Source organism: Lissotriton vulgaris, chromosome 7 (assembly GCF_964263255.1).
Source record: "Lissotriton vulgaris chromosome 7, aLisVul1.2, whole genome shotgun sequence".
Classification (NCBI taxonomy): domain Eukaryota; kingdom Metazoa; phylum Chordata; class Amphibia; order Caudata; family Salamandridae; genus Lissotriton; species Lissotriton vulgaris.
In genome coordinates this window covers 779,291,393-779,309,838 of record NC_141695.1, presented here as the reverse complement: position 1 = coordinate 779,309,838, position 18,446 = coordinate 779,291,393, and the positions used below count along the sequence as shown (strand labels likewise).

The following is an 18,446-nucleotide window of genomic DNA, read 5'->3' as shown; positions in this document are numbered from 1 at the left end:
AAGTTACGCGACTAGCGCGCTTTGCACAACCACTCATTGTCTTTATTGCAACAGGAGTATTATTCAATGAGCATGGACAGGACTATTTCTATTCTTTCTTTTGTGGTGCTCCACTTAGGATTCCATCGGTAGACCCTGTTTTTATTTATTTTCGTTACCCCAGGTCTTCGATTTTCCAAAATCATGCCCCTGACAATATGCGTGCTGCCAAGTGCATATTGTTACTATCCTGGTAGTTAGTACATGTGCAGTCTGTTGCTCGCCAATGCAGTTACAGCCAATTGCATCCTATTGCCATTCTGTCTGTATATTTTCCGTCAATTGCACCATGCTGCCAGCATGAGAACATACATGCAGGCAATTGCACCACACTGCTAGCATGACAACATATATGCCGGCAATTGCCCCCTGTGCCATCTTGATGCTCCACGTGCAGTTGGTCCCACTCTGTGCCATCCTGACAATGCACATGCAGCCAGTTTCACTCCGAGCCATACTGACAATACACGTGCAGTTGGTTCCATCCTGACAATGTTTGTGCAGTCAATTGCACCCCGGTGCCATACTAACAATGCACGTGCAGTCAGTTTCACTCTGTGCCATACAGACAATGCACGTGAAGTTTCTTCCACCCTGGCCCATCCTGACAATCCACGTGCCATCAGTTCCATCCCAGTGCTATACTGACAATGCACATGCAGTTGGTTTCTTCCACCCTGTGCCATCCTGACAATCGAGGTGCAGCCGGTTCAATCCCGGGGCTATTATGACAATGCACATGCAGTTCGTTGCACACAATGCCATATTGACAATGCACACGCAGTCACTTTCACTCTGTGTCATACCGACAATGCACGTTCAGTTGGTTCCACCCCGTGCCATTCCGACAATGTACACGCAGTCACTTCCACTCTGTATTAATTATTTAAAAAAATAAAAGCCATTGTTATTTGTAATATTAATACATCTAAATTATGTAAATTCAACACATATTGCATTACAATGCTATAGGTGTCACGTTTGCAAAAGTTAAAACTATTGGCATTGTAAATGACAAAGCTATTAATTTCGCTATTTTCAAAACCAACACATAAATAAAAAAATTGTCATTAACAAAAGCAAGACCTCAAACTTTCCTAATGCGAGACCTATTGCATTGCAAATGCTTGTTGTTTTAGATGGCAGGTCTGCAACTTACTGTACTCCGGACATCCCTGATAAGAAAGCATATAATGTGGAACTAAGGCCCCCATTATAAGTTGGACAGACTTTACAGGGGAGACACTTGGCGGTCGGAACTAAGTTTACTGGCTGGCATACCGTTGCAAAGTACAGTTGAGTTCTCTCCCTGAAATAGGGAACTGCTTGCGCCCAGATTTTTTGGCTGCAGTTTTCTCTACAGTCTGCAAAAAAGGAGCATACATTTCCACCTGCTCTGAAACCGGTTGAAAGTGTATGTGAGACTGCCGGTGGGTGTTAACACTAGACAAAATAGCCCAAATCACAATGAGGGCCTAAACATCAATGAATGCCATTATTTGACGAACTCTGTCCTACGCTGGGAAGACATAACTTTCTATTGCTTTCCTCCTCCTTCCACTAGTTTCTATTGTAACAGAGTTATAGCTTGAACAGAAAACAAAGGCTGCTACTGTAGCTGACATTTATTGCTAATTTCTGGGGAAGGAAAATATTGGAGCCGCAACATTCCTTTACTCTCATGGATCCCGGCAAATAGGTTAGAGCCCTTTTCCCTGTCCTCCCTTTTCCTGAAATCTGCTATGACCGAACGAATGAATAAATGCAATTCCCTCTCGGTCATTCACTGACAGCAAATCTTGAGGGAGTTAAAAGGTATGTTAAGGAAATGCTGGGATACAATGCATTTACAACAGATTGTGTTAGAGGTCCTTTCCTCTACATACTGCTGCTGTGAATAAAAAACAGTTTGGAAAACATGCATGGATTTTGCTCAGACGATCCTGTGAGGACAGCTGCTGAGAGAACCTTCTTGAGGTGTCCTAGGTAGATCCACATAGACTCCGACAAACAGGTGTTTTAACATCATGAGTCACTGGTATTAAAAGCATTATGGAGTACAAAATTGAATTCACTCTTGTTAGGACGTCTTGGCTCTCGGGACCTTTAACGTGGGTGATGGAGCTCACTACACCAGTCTCTAATGATATAATACTTAGACTTAGACTTTAGGACAGACAGTTTTGCCCAGCTTGCTTACCTGTGCAGTGCACCGAACCTTCTGGTAGAGACTATTTCCATGAAGAGGATCCGGGGGGCCACTGAAAACTGAAACATGAAATATCTGAGCTAGGTTGGAAAACTTCCATATAGCAAATAAAAGTAAATGTCTAAAGTGGCACAACCACATATTACTCCCTTTCCCTAGATTTGACAAACATCATGCAGATAAGAAAATATTAGGTGGCTTTCCAATTAAGGTACTCATTAAACTGAAATGCACATAGATTTATTCTGTAGACTGAGAACAAAAAATAGCGAGCAGTCCTCTAATGAATGTGCAGCAGCCAGATGTCACTCACTTGTTTGGATAGAGGCCTGTCTCAGATAGCAGATCCATCTTAAACCTCCGGACCTACTTTCTTACAATTAAGCTATTGACTTTATATCTGCATAAACTGGGAGAATCCAGAAAACTGGAATGCTACATAAAAGTATTGTACAAAGGTTCAGCAGATATATGGTCCTGTTTAGGACGATGCATTGCAATCTGTACATCTACCTCAAGTGAATCACTCAATGAGAATCGGGAAACAAACAAGGTCGAAGGTATCAACCTCCCTTTACCTCCTTCTAGCACAGTACTAGAGTCAATTAGATCGTCACCTACAAAAAACACTCCCAGCATCTCAAAACCCAGATAGCACTACCGTCATCTCAAATAGAAACGAAACAGACAATCAAACAGTGGATATAAAGAAAAAGACTGCGACATTAAGAACAGAACAAAAACAGAGAAGAGGAAAATGCAGAACACGGATAGACAGATTAGTCATTTCTAAGAAGTCACGCCAAAATCAGAAAGATATTAAAGAGCTTCAGAAACTAGTTGGCAACATGGCACAAGACACAATTAGTTCTCTACAAGCGATTGAAGAATACTGGAAATGACGGTGAGCACTCACTCCAAGGTCACGCATATACAAAATCTGGTACACTCCTCACAAAGAAAGAGCAACGAGATGGCCATGCCATTAGCAAAAAGGCACAACAGACCAAATAGAACAAAGACCTTGTCGAAGGAGGAAACTCTTGCCTTACTCCGAACTTATGAACCTGCGGACAGTAAGAGAGAGGAGAGAATCAAAACAGTACCAGTCGATTCTAAAAGAACATCCAGAAAGAATGATAAAAAACCAGACCTCAACAATTTACATCGAATACAGCTAATAACTGAGACCAAAGAGATGAACCATAGCAACTCTGGGAAGTCACTGACCTGCCTCTTACTCAATTGTTGATCGGCAACCAAACATGCTTCAGACATAGCAGACCTCATCATCAACAAGGAAATCGATCTGGCAGTCCTTACAGAAACATGGTTTTCAGAATCATCTTCGCCACGAATGGATCTATTTGTACCTCCTCAATATAACATTGTGAGACTAGATAGACTAAAAAAGACCGGAGGAGGGATAGCATGCATTCACCGAGCAGATATAGAGGTCAACCAAATACAATCAGATCCACTAGAATCTTGTGAATACCTAGGTCTTAATATAAGATAAGCAACTAATCAAAGATGCAACCTACATGCGTTTTACCACCCACCCGGAGAGAACGCAAAGTTCACAGAGCAGTTAATGGAGATCATAACGGCCAACTCTAACACTGATGCTAAGAATATATTCCTAGGCGATTTCTACTTACATTGGGAAGACTACAATGACAAACTAGTTAACACCCTTAAAGACTTCCTCGCCGAGCTAAACCTCAATCAAGCAAGCACACAACCTACTCATTCGAAAGGAGCAACGTTAGACTGGATTATTTCAAGAGACAAGGATACATCAATCCTCTCAATAACACCATGTGATTGGTCAGATCACCACGCCATAACATTCATGATACCTGTAGTGAAAAAGGGCAAGACCACCCAACCCTGCAAGTTCAAAAAATGGATTTGAGACACAAAAGAGGCTAATATTGAGCTACTCATAGAATGCCGTGAAAGAGACCTAAAGACAACTAGCAACCTGCAGAATGTAAATGAGGACAGATCACTACATAACTTCAGTCAGGAACATCGTCAATGACACCATGCCATTAAAACTGAAAAGAGTCACGGAGAAGGTAAAAAATCCATGGTTTAATGGATCACTGAACGAAGACAGGCGCAAATTGAGAATGGCAGAAAGAAAATGGAGACAACACCCATCATCACCGGAGCTGAAAGCCCTCAGAAACCAATATAACAAAAAGGTCATCAATTCCAAAAAGGAATATATAAGATCTGAACTGGACAGTGCCAAAAACAGACCGCGGAAACTCTTTGAAATCCTAAAGCAACAATCAAATAAACTAGCCAAAACCGCTCATGAGAACTCGAAGACTCCTCTAAGCTGCGAGGAATTCTCGACATTTTTCACGGAGAAGGCCAAATCGTTGGAAGTGGAGCTCACTAGCGCAGCGGCTAACCTTCCCATCCAATCATAGACTACGAACGATTCCGACTCAACAACAGAGTGTAGCAAGACAAAAAACAAGGCATACTGGGACACATTCGAATTATATGACCAGGACAAGGTCGCCAGAACGCTCTCCGAAATTAAGCCTAACAACCACTATCACGACCCCCTACCCGCGAAGTGCTTAAGAGAAATCAGCCATATTGTAGTCCCAATCTGGACCAAAATAATAAACGCATCATTGTCACAAGGGATCCTCCCCGACTGTCTAAAAACAGGGCAAGTTGTTCCCATAATCAAAAAACCTACAGCGGATGCAACAGATCCGAATAACTTTTGCCCAGTAACCAACATCCCTTTATTGGCGAAACTAATTGAGAAATGCATGCAGTGCCAACTGAGCCAACACATCACCAAGTTCTCCCTACTAGATGAATGCCAATCAGGATTCAGATCTGGGCATAGCACGGAAACAGCGATCCTCCATTTTGTCGATGATGCGCTACAGGCCCTAGACCAAAACCAAGCATGCTTACTGATTCTCCTGGACCCGTCGTCGGCATTTGACACAGTAAATCACGAAGCATTACTGACCAGGCTGCAAGACAGGATGGGACTAGCGGGAAATGTGCTGAAATGGTTCGAGTCTTTCTTCCGGAAGAGAACTCAACGATTCCTGGTCAACCAATCAATTTCACCTTTATGCCCTAATTCAATTGGAGTTCCACAAGGATCGACACTATCCCCTGACTTGTTTAACTTGTATGTCGAACCTCTTACAGAAATTCTCTGAAAATCACAGATATCCTATCACATGTATGCGGATGACACGCAGATATACATAAAGATCGCCTCCCTTGAAGACATTGAGCTAATGAATGAGACTTTAAAAACGGCATTGCAATGGTTAACTTCATATCATCTGAAGCTAAACGCCCACAAAACAGAGTTCCTATTAATTTCCCCAACAAGGAGCCAGGCAGAAATAAAGGAATGGACCAAGCTGGTGACGGCGCTAAACTGCACCCCAACTCTAGTCAATTCAGCTAAATCGCTAGGAGTCACTTTAGATGAAAACCTTGACATGAAAGTTCACATTAATTAAATGGCTAAAAGTGCCCGCTTCCACCTGAATTACTTAAGAAAATTGAAACCATTCCTCTCAGAGGCGGATCTTAAACTTGCAATCCAATCCCTCGTTATCTCTAGGATCGAATATGGTTGCACCACCCTAGCTGGCTTACCAAAAACGTCCACAGCACCTCTAAAAGCTTGCCTCAACGCAGCTGCAAGACTCATCACGGGTTTGAGAAAATTTGACCATATATCCCCTCACCTGAAAGCTTTAAACTGGCTACCCTTTGAAGCCAGAATACATCTAAAGATAGCGTGTATCACCCATAAAGCGCTCCACTACAACACGCCAAGATACCTAGCCCAAAAAATTAAGCTATCGGGAGGTAACAGACCAACTAGGAGTGCCAAGGAGTTGCTGCTGCAGCCATCCTTTTTCAGAAAGAAAAAAACTTATGACAGAGAGTTCTCAGGAGCCGCCCCCAGAATCTGGAACTCACTCCCTCCAAACATCAGGAAGATTCAGAATATTGGAACATTTAAGCGAGAAGTGAAGAGCTTCATGATGAGTAAATACCTTACATAGGTTTATTGATCACGGTTACAAACAAGTGCAGCCCTACTTCAGAACATTCATGCCATCAGAAAGGGGAGCCTCAACGGGAATAAGTTGTAGGATTCGACGATATGAGACTGGCGTCATTACTGAGGCGGGCATCACTACCTCATGTCAATGTGAATTTTTATATTATCTCACATCGTAAAGCCATATAATCTTCTACCTCATACTGGTTTGCGTAAATAGATAGGATATAAGTTAACCTTAACCGACCTCTTAATGCATAATGTTCATACGGAGGGATATATATCTATACGCTCCTCCCAAAGCCTTATAATTATCTACCTCATATATGTGTGATGTGACTATCTACCTCATTTCTATGTGATGTGATCAATGTGACATTATATGTTAATCTTTAACATGCTCTTTTATGTGAAGCGCTCTGATACCCACGGGTCTTGTTCGCGCTATACAAAACACTATAATAAATAAATAAATAAATAAATACAACAGTCATATATATTGTTAGTTGAATAATTTGTAATAATTTGTTAGGTTGCCGTCAGGCTCATCCTCAATCTCCCACACAGAACACACATCATACCACACCTCAGGGAACTACACTGGCTCCCAATACACAAACACTCTCAAATCAGACTTTAGCCCCACCTGCCTGTACAATGGCATCTCCTCCTACCAACTACCCAGATACCTCACTTTGCAGGACTCCTACTCACTCACATCCCACACATACATAGAACCAGAACAGGCGGACCGGCGTTCTTTTACATTGCTCCTAAAACAGGGCAGGACCTCCCACTCCACAACAGAGCCTCCTCCTCTCTTCTTTGTATTTGGCAAGAAGCTGAAGACCAGGCTTTTCGATTAACCCCTTCTATGCGCCCGTCGGCCAACGGCTGTCGCGAGCACTTCCTCCGTAGTGCTGCGCACGTCCGTTGGCCGACGTGGCCCCATCCACTCATTAAAACCACAACGGAATTGCCGCCACGGTTAATTAACCTTCCACAGGCATGACTAGACACAAACACCTCCTCAGCGTCACGATACTCACGCAGGTAACAGTGCATTTTACTAATACACATAACCTAATATAACGAGTGCTTAATAGTTTAGAGCTTGAAATGGAAATCATAAGTGAACAGAAGGCGGATACCAAAAAATGATGTTTGCGAGCCATAGTTCAGCATTTTAACCCTATGATGAGGCCAGGAGAGTATAATAACCAAAAGATACACAGTCCATTGAGTTGAGGGTTTTTTCAAGATAAAGTCATGAGGTATGGAGGGCGGACGAACCAAACATACTCTAATATTAACTTTGTCCCTTGCAATGAAGTGGTGCAGCAGGGTTAGCTTGCGTGTGATGAAAGAGGATGATGTGATATGATGTGCTTGTGGCGTATGAGCTGAGTGCAGATTTTCAAATGTGGAATATAATACTGTGAGAATGTGATAATGCATGGAATGTTGAGGTCTTCTTGCTGGCTGAATGTTGGAAAGTCATTATAATTGGGGGGGGGGGGGGAGCATTAACAGGAGCCATCAGGTTGTGGCTGTAACCTAGGGGCCTAAGATGATTTACAGTGTTTACCTCATACCTGAATTGCTTAAGTCTCTTGTGTGGAGCACCTGCCCCCCAACTGCAACATTTCCTTTGCCAGAAAGAAAATACAATAGTGGGGGCGACTGCTACTACTAATTTCCATAAAGTTCCTGCAACCTGCTTACATCACTTTAAGAAACATAGCAGCTAACCTGTCACAAATCAGTGACACAGTATTATTGAGGCCTCTCCACTCTGATATGGTCAAACATGTTCACGTTTGAAAGTTGCTCTTTTGAGAATCAAATAAATAAGGCAGTTTAAGGCCCCAGAGTCTGGGGCAGAAACTCACCTGTGGCTTCCTGGATAAAGGTAGAATTTCGTCTTAGATCCTGGAGGAACTGTGTGGACCCATGAGCACAGAGGTACAGCAGGATTTTCAGCACCTAGGATGCAGCAAAATACCAACTACAGTGAGAAGGAACCATACAACAAATGCTACATTTCTTTGTTATGTTACAATGTTTATGATCTAGCCGAACGTTCACCATTTCCAGCAACACTGGAAATGGTAAACACTGCTTCATCCCTGCCAAGTGCCACCCAGCAGGTGTTAGACTAACGCATTTTAGTGCTGGTATCGCATCACTCCACTAAAATGCATTAGTTCCGCATCTTATAGTGCCCTGGGACCACCCCCGGAGACCGCAATCATGAGGAGATGCAGGCTACGAGCATAGCGGCAGGGAGTGTGCTGTGCCCACTCTGAAGGCAAGCCTTCATTGTTTACTTTTTGTCAGTCGAACAAGTTACTTACCTTCGGTAACGATATATCTGTAAGAAACAGTAGTTAGTATTAGATTCCTTACCTTAGAATATCCCCAGGTGTCAGACTGGATCCGGAAATTTTGGTGTAGCAGTACCCTCGCGCATCGGTGGGCGTCGTCTGCGGCTCCGCGTCAGTCGTCTGCGTCGTGGGCGCCGTGATGACGTCGTCGGAGTACTTAGACGCCGCCTCCATGTGCTGACGTCACTTCTTAGACACAGCTTTTCCGCGCCAGAAACGCAGAGCCATATTAAAAACCAACACTGGTGCCATTGAAACTAGGGCCCTGAAAGGGGATGACCTTAACCCTAGATATCGGTTCGCAGAACGGGGATGATGGGTGGGGCGGTAAGGAATCTAATACTAACTACATATATATCGTTACCGAAGGTAAGTAACTTGTTCATCTGAAAGAAACAGGTTAGTATTAGATTCCTTACCTTAGAATAGATACCCCAGCAATACCAACCCCGGTGGTGGGTCTGCAAACCAATAATCACACCAGAAAGTCCTGGAGGACGGAACGGCCAAAGAAGCCATCCCTCCGGACTTGGCTGTCCAGGCAGTAGTGTCTCGCAAACGTGTGCAACAATGCCCACGTAGCTGCCTGCAGATGTCCTGCAAGGGGACACCCCGACCCAGGGCAGTGGTAGCCGCAGTGGCCCGAGTGGAATGGGCCCTCAACCCAACAGGAGGCTCCTTCTTTGCCAAGGAGTAACAAGCCTTGATACATAAGACGACCCATCGAGAGATGGTCCGCTTGTGTACCGCACGTCCCTTCTTAGCGCCCACGTAACCAACAAAAAGTTGGTCATCCACCCGGAACTGGCGTGTGCGATCCAGATAGAATGAGAGCGCACGTTTTGGGTCCAGACGGTGGAGCCGCTCTTCCTCCTTTGAGGGATGTGGAGGCGGAAAGAAGGTGGGCAAGGTGATAGACTGCCCGATGTGGAAGGCCGTGACAACCTTGGGCAGGAAAGAGGGTCTAGTCCGCAACACAACCTTGTCCGGATGGACAGAAAGGAAAGGAGGTTTGGACGAAAGAGCCTGGAGCTCACTCACTCTCCTGGCAGAGGTGATGGCAACCAGGAAAGCAGTCTTCAGAGTAAGAAGGCAGATAGGACAGTTGTGAAGTGGCTCAAAGGGAGCGCACATCAGATAAGTAAGAACCAGGTTCAAGTCCCACTGAGGCATCACGAATGGAACAGGTGGAAACGTGTGTGTGATGCCTTTCAGAAAACGAGTCACAATAGGGGACTTGAGCAAAGATGGTTGATCAGGCAGCCTTAGAAAGGCCGAAAGGGCGGAAAGGTAGCCCTTGATAGTGCCCAGAGCAGAGCCCTGCTGGGCAAGAGAAAGAAGGAAGAGAAGAACCTCAGAAAGAGGGGCAGAGAGAGGATCCACAGCCTTTGCTGTGCACCATGCCACAAATCTGTTCCACCTGCAGACGTATACCGACTTTATGGAGGGACGCCTGGCTGCCAGAATAACATTACAGACTTCAGGAGGCAATTCAAATGGCCTCAACTGTCGCCGCTCAATCTCCAAGCATGGAGGTGGAGACTGGACAGGTTCGGGTGGAGGACCGTCACCTGCTGCTGCGACAGAAGGTCCTCCTGAAGAGGCAGACAAACCAGAAGGGGGTCGACTGACATACTGAGTAGCTCGGGATACCAGTACCTTCGTGCCCAGTCCGGATCCACAAGGATGACTTGGGCCCGGTCGCGTTTGATCTTCTTCAGCACTCTGGGCAGAAGTGGTATAGGCGGAAAGGCGTACAACAGACCGCAACTCCACTTGCGACGAAAAGTGTCTCTGAGCAAGTGCCGCCTTGGAAATTCTGTAAACGTAAAGAATAGTACATACTTTCGGTGTGCCTTGCTGCAGGTAGGCCAGTCCTAATACATGTAATTTCAGAGCTTCACTTGATCGATACTCCGAAGAATCTCATACGATTTGATAACCATATCAACCTCTTTCCTCACTAGTACGAATAGGCTCATGCCTATACTGTCCAAATGTCAACCTTGAACATTTTAGAAGGTTATTTCTTAATATCTAATGCAATGATCTTCACCCATACCATGTTCTAGAATATTAACCCTGTTATTGACAGCACTTTGGTTTTTCCTGGTTGAGTCAGGATTGTTTGTGTTTCTGTTCGTTGTTTTTAACTTGGATAAGTTAGGTACCATTCATTGAGTTAGAAAAGTACCTATTCAAGTATTTAATAGTGCAAAATGGATGATTTTTCATCTCTGGTAATCCAAAGACAGTAATTCATTATCGTTATTGCTATAAGTAACTTTTCTTTAGAACCATGGTAATATTTGAATTGTTTTGTTTACCGCTCACTACGGTAACTCGATATTCACTGTCGTTCTTCATTATATTCATGTTACACTGTTTACATCTTTACAGAAATTGTAGTGCACCCTGTATATACCCTGTCCTAATAAAGACCCCGATGTAAGGCAACAAGTACGCCTACAATTGTAGCGTGGGGTCGAAACGTCGACGGCTACTTTCTACTTTCCTCAGTTGGCACTGCCCACACTAATTTGGATATTTTCATACCAGTGTCAATATAGACAATCTTAATAAAAATGGGATATGTGATGATCCCTCACTTTGGCTCAGGGATCTGAAGCCGTTGAAGAGTGTTTGTATTTCGAATGAAATTGGATAATTTTTATTTGTTACGACTACTACCCTTTCACCTTCTTCTTCCTTTCACAGCATCACGCTATTTCACTCCCTTTCCTCTGGGGCACTGTTATTTATCAATTGTATTGGTTTACTCATTGTGATTAATTTACAGTGCGTTGATTGTTTTACTACTTTTTCCTTAAATACATTTAAATAATGGTACATCAGTTCACAGGGACCCCTCTTTTGTACATCATATAGCACCCAGGTCCCATGTGGAATCCTTTGGGTAAAACCCCCCTTCCTTATACCCCTTGGAAATTCCAACGTGCAGAACTGATGACTTTGCGCGTTCTCTTCGGTGGCGAATAAATCTAACCAAGGCTCTCCCCACTGCAGAAAGAGACCTTGCGCCACGTCAGAGTTCAGACGCCATTCGTGATCCATCATGCACTGCCGGCTGAGTTCGTCCGCCCTGGCGTTCAGAGAACCTGCCAGGTGTTGAACCACCAGGGTCACGCCCTGATGTTCCAGCCACTGCCAGAGGCACAGAGCTTCCTGGCAGAGGGTCCACGACCCCACCCCGTCCTGAAGTACCACATGGCGGTGGTGTTGTCCGTGAACACCTGCACTACACTCCCCCGGACAGAGGGGAGAAATGCCTTCAGTGCAAGACGAATCGCCCGCAGCTCCAAAAGGTTGATATGGAGCCGGGACTCCACCGGAGATAGGAGGCCTGTGATCTCCACCTCTCCCATGTGGCCTCCCCAGTCCTGGAGGGACGTGTCCGTCACAACTACGTGCTCCGGTTGGGGAAGGGAGAGGGATCTGCCGCTGACCCAATCGCGGTCCGTGAGCCACCACTGCAGCTGTCTTGCAGTGCCCTCCGAGATCAGGACATGGTCGGACAGGTTGCCCTGATGCTGGGTCCACTGAAACTTCAGGTCCCACTGCAGAGCCCGCATCTGCCATCGGGTGTGATGCACCAGAAGGATGCAGGAAGCCATCAGCCCCAGAAGCCGCAGCGTCAACCTGACCGAGACTCGGGATAAAGGCTGAAAGATCGGAATCAGAGCCTGAATATCCCGAATCCGCTGCTCAGGGGGATAAACCCGAAACTGCGCAGAGTCGAGAACCGCTCCGATGAAGAGGAGCTTTTGAGAGGGACACAGGTGTGACTTCGGCACATTGATGGAGAACCCAAGCAGGTGCAGGAGGTCCGCCGTCGTCTGGAGGTAGCTGACTTCAACAACCAGTCGTCAAAGTAGGGGAAGACTAAAACCCCTAACCTGCGCAGATGAGCTGCGACCACTGCGATCACTTTTGTAAACACCCGTGGGGCGCTGATAAGGCCGAAGGAGAGCACGGTAAACTGAAAGTGCTCGTGGCCTACCGTGAACCGCAGGTAGCGCCGGTGGGCCGGCAGGACGGGGATGTGGAAATAAGCGTCCTGCAAGTCCAACGCTACCATCCAGTCTCCTGGATCCAGGGCAGCCAAGACCGGAGCCAGTGTCAGCATTTTGAACTTCTCCTTCCAGAGGAAGCCGTTGACGTTCCGTAGGTCCAAGATAGGGCATAGGCCCCCTTTGCCCTTCTTGGGTACCAGAAAGTAGTGGCAGTAGCAACCACACCCTACTTCTGGCCCAGGAATGCGCTCGATGGCCCCCTTGGCCAAGAGGGCCGTAACTTCCTCCTGCAGAAGCCGCAAATGATCCCCCGATACACGGTGGTATTGCGGTGGCATGGCTTGAGGGGTCGTCTCGAAGGGGAAGGAGTAGCGCCTTCGGACGATTTGCAGCACCCACCTGTCCGATGTGACAGTGCGCCAGTGGGAGTGGTGATGACGAACCCTGCCCCCCACTGGCGTCACATGGGCCTGAAAGCACGGACTAGGAAGGTTTTGAGGCGGATGCTGCGGGAGAAGGTGTGGACTGGCCTCGCCGTTGTCCCCGACCGCCTACATAGCGGTTTCCACGGCTGCCACCGCGTTGGATGTTAATCTGCTGTGCGTGGCTGGCAGCACGTGTGGGGGCGCCCCTTTCTTGGCCACGAAAGAAGCGAAAGGCACCCGTTTGCTGGCATGGGCCGAGAGGCCCAAGGACTTGGTTGTAGCCCTGGAGTCCTTAAAGCGCTCAAGCGCATGGTCTGCCTTGTCACCAAAAAGGCGACGGCCATCAAACGGCATGTCCATGAGGGTATTCTGGACATCCGCTGAAAAGTTGGCGGACCTCAATCAGGTGTGGCGACGAATCGCCAGCGTCGTTGCCATCGCTCTGCCCAGTGAGTCGGTGGTATCCAGCCCACACCGGATGGAAAAACGTGCCGCATCTCGACCCTCCGCAAGGGCTTGGGCGAGTTTAGCCTTGACCTCCGCCGGGCATTGTGGCAGCACGTCCGCGACCGTGTCCCACAGGGAGTGGGTGTACCGGCCCAAGAGGCATGCGGTGTTGGAAGACCGCAGTCCCAGACTAAGGGAGGAGAATATCTTCTTTCCATAATTCTCATACCTCTTGGATTCCCGATCAGACGGAGCCGACGGGAATGCGGTCTGGGAGTTTGAGGCCTGGATGACCAGGCTCTCGGGGTGGGGTGGGTGGACAGGAAAGCAGGGTCGCCCGGGGCCGGGCGGTGGCGTCCGGCCACGTTCCTATCTACAGGTTGACCTGTAGCGGGCCTGGACCAAGTGCCCAAAACAACGTCAGTTAAGGCCTCATTAAACGGCAGCAGAGGCTCAGCCGAGCTTGACTGCGGTTTAAGGACCTCAGTAAGGAGGTTAGTCCTCACAGCCGCGACGGGGAGCTATAGGGCCAAGGCCTTGGCCGCCCGCGTCAACACCACACTGAAGGTTGCTCCCTCCTCCGTAGCCACGGTAGGAGGGGAGACAAAACCAGTGTCTGGCGAAGTGTCCAGACCACTGGCATCCCCAAGACCTGTCCTGTCCTCCTGGGACTGACACTCACGTGTCAGAGGGTCCTCAGACCCCTCCCAATACTCCTCATCACCCATCCCCTGATAATCAGGGTTGTCAAATGATGGGGCCGGTTCATTGAAGTAAAACTTCGAGAGCGGCGCCGCTCTGGCGCCGGAACCGGGTCGAGGGAGGTATCGAGGACGGCGCCGCCCGAGGACGGCGCCGGAGGTGACACCCGAGGGACCGGCGCCGGTGAGGTCGTCAGGTCAACCGGCGACGATCCGGATCCAGAAGTGGATCCAGTGGGGCCCTGCGGCGCCGGGCCCGAAGGCGTTAAGCTGCGTGGGGCCGAAGCACCCGCCGGCGTCAGGGCCGAAGCACCCGACCCGCTAGGGCCCCCAGACGGGTCCGCTGGGCCCGAAGGCACTGCGGAGCCCTCCGGAGGAGTGAGGGACCTCATGGCCATGAGGAAACGCTCGATCTCCTCCGGCGTTGCTTGCTGCCCAGGGATTGGAGGGTATGGGGCAGGTCGCGACGCCCGCGACTCCGACAGAGCCACGTGGGCGGTGTCACCCAAACCCCCGGCCGCGTCGCGGGAGGATCGGGGGGAGTCGGAAGAGCGATGACGTCTCTTTGACTTCTTGTGCTTACCTGACGACTTCGAGCCGGAGGAGTGATGGCGACTCCCGGAGCTATGATGGCTCCGACCCCACGACCTGTCCCTCGACCTCCGTCCGGACCGGGACCTCTCGCGGCGCGGGGCCGACTGCCGGAGTTCGAGCCGCTTGCGGGACCGCTCCCGCCTAGCTTTTGAAGTCAGGGCCCGGCAGTCGGAGCAGGCCTTGTCGTCATGATCGACGCCGATACAGTGGAGGCACCGGCGGTGAGGGTTCGGTGACCGACATCAGTCGGTCGCAGTCCCCACAGGGTTTAAAACCTGGCATCCCTACCGGCACCGTTCGGAGTCGAAGACTCGAAAAAATTATCAAACGGGATCGTAAAAAGTTTAGTCAAAAAATGACTAAGGTACCACTTTTCCGGATCTGCGCTGCTGGCGCGGAAAAAAGAAGAACGTGATGACCTCGTCGGAGTACTTAGACGCCGCCTCAGCGTGCTGACATCAGTTCTTGTGAATGTAGTGCTTGATACGTGCTCTATATAAGCACTATATTCACAAGAACTGACGTCAGCACGCGGAGGCGGCGTCTAAGTACTCCGACGACGTCATCACGGCGCCCACGACGGACGTGGAGCCGCAGACGACGCCTACCGACGCGCAAGGGTACTGCTACGCAAAAATTTCCGGATCCAGTCTGACGCCTGGGGATATTCTAAGGTAAGGAATCTAATACTAACCTGTTTCTTTCAGATGGGTGATTACTCTAGATATAAGCAGCAGGGAATGAAGTTCAATTATCACAAGGCCTAAATCGAATATTTGGGCGGCCCGGGGCTTCAATCAGCTAGCCAAGCGGCCACCTGCTCCAGCAAACGTGGTCTGTCGGCACTAGGCTAGTAAATAAAGTCAAGAGGACTCAGAAGATGTAGGTCAATATGTATGTTTTGGATGTATGAGGGCAAGCTGGGTCCTGTGCGCAGCGTAGAGATTTCCTCTCGATTTCCTCCATATTAACAAACTTTGCCTGGAGGGTTAACTTCAAGTAGTTTCTACCTTGCAAAACACCTATGTGGCCAGCAGAGCTGGCAAAGCAGCTCTTTTTAGGTCGAGCATTCGAGACCACTTGTAAATACTTTAGTATATACAGTAAACATCGTTTACCACACATGCGAGACAACCCATGCCATTACAACACGGTTGTTACAACGACCACGTTGTTACATCGCATACCATTATAATGCAAGTCGGAACAACGACTTGCTGTAGGGGGCAGAAGGTGCTGGATTTAAAATACAACACCTTCCCTACTGTTGCACAGACTGGAATTGGAATAGTACATTATACTATTCCAACATCCCGTGTCCCACTACAGCAAGTCATCGCTCTGACATGCGTTGTAAAGGTATGCGATGTAACAACGCAGTCGTTGCAACGACCGTCTTGTAATGGCATGCGTTGTAAACGCATGAGAATTAACGTGTTATATTTGTTTAGACTTTTATGTGTATGTACTTTGTGGGGTCTGGAGATCAGCCCTAGAACTTGTCTGCTTCCGCTTAGGGACTTTTTTTCTGTTCAAGTGCCTCTATTTAACTGTCTTGATAGAAAATGACCAGTAGAGGTCAGCAAAATACCAGAATTGCTTTCTGCTTGTTAAACTACCTCTATTTAACTTTGATAGAAAACGGTCAGTAGAGGTCAGTAAAATACTAGATTTGCTTTCTGCTATTTTTCTGGCAACTGCCTCTATTTAACTTTCTTGATAGAAAACGACCAGCAGAGATAAGTAGAATGCCAGAATTACTTTAGCATTCTGTAGATTCCAGTCCATAGAAATAGTCTTCCACAACCACCCATAGACAATAATATTTTTTTCAAATCTTGTATTTTCTGTGATATCACCACCGAAGGCCCTGATTGTATATTAAAAACTGAGCTTTGGATTTTCCCCTGAAAGGCACTATTTCTCTCCATGTGTTCCCATACCTGGTGTGTCACGTCGTTTGGTGCTTACTTTCCCTCCATGTTAAAAAACAGTAGATATTTTTCAGCACTCATGCTAATTTGCTGCTTAGCTAAATACATATAAGGTCCCAAAGGAGAGACTGATTGCATTGCAAATGCTTGTTTGTTGCTGCCCCTTTTGCAAATGCAGTCCTTTCCCAAAGTATGGATGTCACGGGCACAGGTCCTTGTGTGCGCCGACTTTCTTTAGCTGTTTCAGGGCCTGTTCGGTCTGGTGCGCAGCGCCAGGTTTTACTATTTATATCCCTCAAATAATTACCAAACCTTGCCTGATGCTAAATGAAGGAGTCTCAATCTTGTAAATCAGCAGAGTTGACGGGCAGCAACTTTCTTTGTCCTTGAGACGCCATCTTCCAGGCCCCGAAGGATATATCATATGACGAGTCAGTATGTAGGCTGATTACTTTCGGATGTTTGTGGGCTAGTGCACCAGGTTTTAAAGTTGATTTCCCTGATAATATAACAAAGATTACCGGCAGCAAGCTTAGATGCATGCAGTCTTCTATACATTGCAAGACACTATAAAACGTGTCTTGACAAGTTCAAAACTGCTCTCATTTGCAAATGAGAGCCAATTTTAATTGTCTGATTTGCTAAAAGGGGGGGGCACTTTTAGTCTGGTGACAGAGTTTATTTTCTGTTCCAGTCCTGCCCTGGAGTGGGGGAAAAGGGGGCTCTTTTCCAGTCTGGCTGGCAGACACAAGTGATAGCTCAGGACTGGACCGTCTTCAGCTCTTCAGCCTACATTAAACTACTACGCCACCATTCAATATTTTAGCTATATTGTACTAAAAGTATATTAGACGCACTAGCATCTAATTTGTCCCTGCTGCACAGTGCTGATACAATTGATGCTAAGCAAATGTCTCACAGCCCCCTGCAAACCTCCTTCTGGAGTGTCTTCTTTGACTTTAAAAAATGGCTTTGCTGCAATTGTTTTACAGTACGGTTATCTTAGAAAGAGGTTGTATGTTAGTGAGCTTTCATTTCAGGAGTTTTCCATTAGTTTCAAGGTAAGTTTGGAGCTTCTCTTTATCAAAATATTGTAATTTCTGATATTTCTCTCTTTCAATGCACTTCATTCCATGGTTTTAATGGAGAGGAAGTGTCACTCTAATTGTCACACTTTTGGCAGCTGCATGTTACTAATAAGTACATTGAAACCATTGAAATGTTTCACATAAGTAAACTCAAAACTTGGCAGCTATGACAGACAGTGCGCATAAGAAATTAGGAGGCTGAACATTGTGCAGTGCCTCAGAAAGGAATATGTGCTGTTGTATAAATAAGAACCACAAACTGCAAGAAAACTATGTTGTGCACTGGTGCTTTGCAGCAGTTTTAAGATCTTAGAGTTTCTCGTTACTCAAATCGGTGTAATTTCGGATATTTATGTTTCGATCGTCTTCATTGCTTGATTTTGCTCACGAGAAAGTGTCAATCATGGTCATTGAATGTCACTCATAATTTCACCGAAATTAGGAAAATGTCACACATTAGCAAACTGAAACCTTGGTAGCTATGCTGCTTTAAAGAGCAATATTTTCTAT

At 46.9% G+C, this 18,446-nt stretch overlaps 1 protein-coding gene across 4 annotated transcripts in view; it reads right to left on the bottom strand.

Annotated features, from left to right (window-relative positions):
* The window catches only part of TEPSIN (TEPSIN adaptor related protein complex 4 accessory protein), a 196,827-nt gene that overhangs the window by 151,362 nt on the left and 27,019 nt on the right, over nucleotides 1–18,446 (bottom strand). For all 4 annotated transcript variants that reach the window (XM_086931019.1, XM_086931017.1, XM_086931018.1 and 1 more), the window contains exons 4-5: nucleotides 8,219–8,312; nucleotides 2,240–2,307 (exon numbers count right to left, since the gene is read on the bottom strand). In XM_086931019.1, the coding sequence (XP_086787145.1) occupies nucleotides 2,240–2,307; nucleotides 8,219–8,312 (162 nt within the window). The remainder of the gene's footprint in view (nucleotides 1–2,239; nucleotides 2,308–8,218; nucleotides 8,313–18,446) is intronic.